At 55.7% G+C, this 4139-nt stretch overlaps 1 protein-coding gene across 1 annotated transcript in view; it reads right to left on the reverse strand.

The window, feature by feature from the left end:
* Positions 1-2243: 2243 nt before the first annotated feature.
* The window catches only part of SHKBP1 (SH3KBP1 binding protein 1), a 13729-nt gene continuing 11833 nt past the window's right edge, over positions 2244-4139 (reverse strand). Inside the window, exons 15-17 of the mRNA XM_004390852.2 lie at positions 3120-3298; positions 2758-2872; positions 2244-2644 (exon numbers count right to left, since the gene is read on the reverse strand). Of these exons, the coding sequence (XP_004390909.1) occupies positions 2413-2644; positions 2758-2872; positions 3120-3298 (526 nt within the window). The 3' untranslated portion in view covers positions 2244-2412. The remainder of the gene's footprint in view (positions 2645-2757; positions 2873-3119; positions 3299-4139) is intronic.

Here is a 4139-nt window from a genome sequence, read left to right on the forward strand (position 1 = left end):
CCCACTCCGGAGCAGAGTCCACACACTCACGTCCATTCACGGCCATTCGTAGGCTATCCTAGCAGGATGATGGAGAGAAGCATGTCCCCGCGTGCCCGGCTCTGCCCACTCAGTGTGCTCCATGTCCCTGTCTTTGTGTGGCTCCCGAGAACCCTGCTAATGAGGCCCTGAGGAGCCCTGTGTCCATGCCATCGTTTCCCCTTCCCCCTTCCTACCCTGTGGTGGGAGCATCTGCTGGGGGGCTGCAGGAATTTCTTCCTTCTGCCAGGGATCCAGGGCATCTTCAACGCTTGTTGCTAGGCAACAGTCTCTGGCTCACCACGGCAGCTTCCGGGGATGGCTTCGTCTTCCCCTCCTCCCAGAATTTGAAGTCTCCAGCTTCCAGTCTTTTCCCACCAGTGCCATGGTCTCCCGGGGCCGTGATTGTCATCCCTTGGGTCTGGATCTGATGTCAACCCTCAGAACCCCTCAGAGTTCTAGACTCCTGCCATTCCAGAACCTTCCCCCCACTGTGTACTCGCCCCACTGTTTTATCAGTGGTATTTAAAAAAAATCTTTAGTGTTCTGGGCTCCCTGCCATTCCAGATCTCTCTCACACAGTTCTAGAATGGCCAGCATCCCAGGAACATGAGTGTCCTGGATTCCCTGGAATGGACAGAATGATCTAAAAAATATTCTAGAGCTGGGGGCATTACTTAACATTCTCATATTCTAGATGACTCCCTTACATCTAGAATTCCTGACATTCAAATATTCCAGTGTTCTCAATGCCCCGGGGTGCAAAAAGAACCCCCAAGTTTGAGATTCACAGGCATTCCAGAAGGCTGTTTTTAGAATCCTTTTGGATTTCCTCTTGGTGTTTAGATTATCTAGCAATCCAGAACTCCCTTCCATTATGGATTTCTTGGAATGCAGACAAACCCTCTAGAACTCTAGCAGGTCTGATATTCCAAAATACGCTATGATTTAGATTTTCCAGCAATCCAGATTCCTTTCTTTGTGTCCTGTAATTCTCCGCATTCCGAAATCCCTGGCAGGCAAACTATTCCTACCAATGGGGATTCACTCCCATATTCTAGAACCACTGACTCAAAATCCTTTTGTCAGCAACCTTGAGAATTCTGGATTCTCTGATATGCAGAGACCCCCTAATATTGTTAACCCACCAGTACTCCAGAATATCCCTGTGTTCTACATTCCTAACATTTCAGACAACTCTTCAACCTGTTTCCTAGTACTGGCATTCCAGAAAACCCAAGCGTTCTAAAATTAACATATTCTAAAATCCTTTGTTCCTGGGCTGACCCCTCTTCTCTCTGCTTCATTGGCTCAGGAAAAGATGCAGAAATTTCCCAAGGGAGATGTCTTAGTAACAGGTACTATTTGGGGAAAGTCTCACGGTTGTCTGGGCTAGGGTGAGCTGAACCTGTCCCACACACCCTCTTTGGTGTGGGCAGGAAAGGAGCAAAGGACTGGGCAGTCAGGGGTGCTGAGCATTGTGTTTGCAGTGGCAAGGTTGGCGGTGCGTCGGGGAAAGGAGAAATCACGTAGTTGACATCTGTGTTTCTGCCTACCTAGCCTTGGTGGAAAACCTGGTGGCGTGGTGGTTAAGAGCTTGGCTGCTAACCAAAAGGTCAGCAGTTCAAATCCACCAGCTGCTCATCGGAAACCCTATGGGGCAGTTCTACTCTGCCCTATAGACTCACTATGAGTCGGAATCAACTTGATGGCAATGGGGTCGCCATTCACCCCTTGAGGTAACAGCACCCTGATTCTCCTTTCAGGAACTCCTCCTCCACTCTTCCCACTTGGGGCTGACCTCACCTCCTGGCTTGTGAGGTCCAGGCTGGGCCAATGGAAACCCTTTGTTCAGGGATGGCCATGTGACCAAAATCAAGCCAATGAGAATCTGTCCTGGGATTTTTGCTACTGCTAAAAGAGAAAAAAAGTTGCTAACATGCTATCGGGAGTCATCACGGCACAGAGAGGGGAAAGCCTGACAGTGACGCATCCCAGAGGAAAGCAAAGCTGAGAAATGGAAAGACAGATTCTGGAACCCCTGGATCCAGCCATGCCTGACACTGAACTCAGAGTGCAAGCCAATACATTCCCTTTCTTTGCTTAAAGCTGGAGGGACAGAGATTGATGACTCTACAGCCAGGGACTTGGTTGGGCCCCATATCATCCACCACCTCTCCTCTGGAAGTCCCCAAACCCTCTAAGAATGCAAGCAAGGTGTTGGCAGTGAGGACTTTATTCAGGGGAGGGTGACTTTGGCTTCCAGAAAAGGGGCAAGATGAGGGCTTAGTAACAGTGATCATTCCAAGGAACCCCTGGCCCTAAACCCAGGAAGCAAGGAGGCACCTGAGTCCACCAGGACCAGGGTATCCAAAGGCACTATGGCAGCTGTGTTCAGAAGGAAGTTTCATTGACCTTCACCTTGGGTGGAGTGAGGGGAGCCCCAAGACCCGTGGAGGGTCGGGGGGCTGGCGTTGGTGGCCGTCGGGGCTCTGGCCCACTCTGCACCAGTTCCTGGCAGCGTTCCACGAAGCTGCCTGCCCCACGGCGCCGGGCCTCGGCCTGCAGGGGGCTTGGGCTCCCACGGCGCCCAGACAGGGAGCAGTTGCTGGAGGCTGAGTGGAGACTGAGGGGGTGACGAGGGTTAGTGCAGGGGATCATAAGGTAGCTGGGCCACCCCCTCCCACAAGGCCACCATGCTGTCCCCTTTCCCGCCAGGGGAAGTGGAGTTCCAGCCACCTGGTAAGAGAAATGCGGGGCGAGGGGCTGGGGAGAGAGCCCCTGGAGGAGCCCAGTGGGGCCAGCTCACACTGCTCCAGCTGTTCCATCAGCTCTTCCTCTGTCAGGCCACCTGCTGGGGGCAAGGAATCGGGGTCACAGAGTAATGGACAGGGTCACAGTGCAAGAGTCAGGGGTCCAGGTGGGAGAAAGGATTCAGAGACAAGGGACAAGTGTCAGAGGGGTTTAAAGCAAGGCACTAGAATAAAAAGACAAAGGGGACTGGGGGAGCAGAGAAAGGGGTCCAAGGGCAAGGAGGGCAACAGCTTGGGAGGAGGGGTCATGAGGGGTTAGGGCTCGGGACGGGAGCGGGACAGGCGTACCAGGGGCCTGGCCGAGGCCATCCATGGCAGTGGTCAGGTCCCACAGGGCCAGGCTGCCATTGGCTTGACCAGTGAGCAGGTAGCGCCTTGGCCTGGAGCCGAGCCGCCGGGAGGCCTCACACTCGAGCACCGTGAAGGCGGTGGTGGGGGAGCCGTCCACGGAGCGCACGGAGCACACCCTGAGGGTGGGAGCCGATGATGGGCCACCCAGGGCCTGGCCCGCTCCCTCTGCCTGTCCTCACACTCTGCCTGGGCCCCACTGCCCCATAGGGCTCCAGCCCCTGCATCCCTCCTCAGTGGACTTCCTTCCTGGGCTCCAGCCCTGGCGCCCAGCAATCTCCAACCCTGCACACCCACCAGATTTGCCACCCACAGTCTGCTCCTTCCCCCGCTCCTGTCGCAGGGGAGACCCCACCTGAGTCCCACCTGGATGCTCCCCTCCTATCACCCTAAGACTGGTCTACTCAGTGGACTGAGCACCTCTCCCACCCCTGCCCCTGCCCGCCCTAGTCCCATCATCCCTCTCCCTCCAGGTACCTGGCCTAGCCTCCTCCCTGGGCTCCCGGCCTCCTAGCTTGACCACCCATCTCCCACCCATCCCGCTCACTGAAGCCACAGCTCCCTAGAGCACTCAGCCACGTCTCAGCTCTTCCACACGACTGACAAGGCCTGCCAGTGTGGCCGCCCCATCCCTCACCGTCACTCTGGGCACTGGTGCTATACCTGCGTGCGCTTGGCTACGTACACTATTCAACTCTTCCCAGGCTTTGCGCCTGCTGCTCCCTCGGCCTGGTACACCCTTTCCCCCTCCCTTCTTTCACTGGCCCATTCCTACTCATCCTTCAGGATTCTGCTCACAGTCCTCTCTTCAAGGAAACACGCCTTGATCCCCCTTCCCAAGCAGGGGCAAGCAGCTCCTGTGGGCTCTGACAGCTTCCTGTGCCACCCTATCCTGGCCCGACCCTCTGCGTGGCCTCCTCCATCGCTGCCCAGACCCCGCCATCTGTGCTTCCTCTGTCC

Source organism: Trichechus manatus, unplaced genomic scaffold, assembly GCF_000243295.1.
Source record: "Trichechus manatus latirostris isolate Lorelei unplaced genomic scaffold, TriManLat1.0 scaffold00338, whole genome shotgun sequence".
In the NCBI taxonomy this organism is placed as follows: Eukaryota; Metazoa; Chordata; class Mammalia; order Sirenia; family Trichechidae; genus Trichechus; species Trichechus manatus.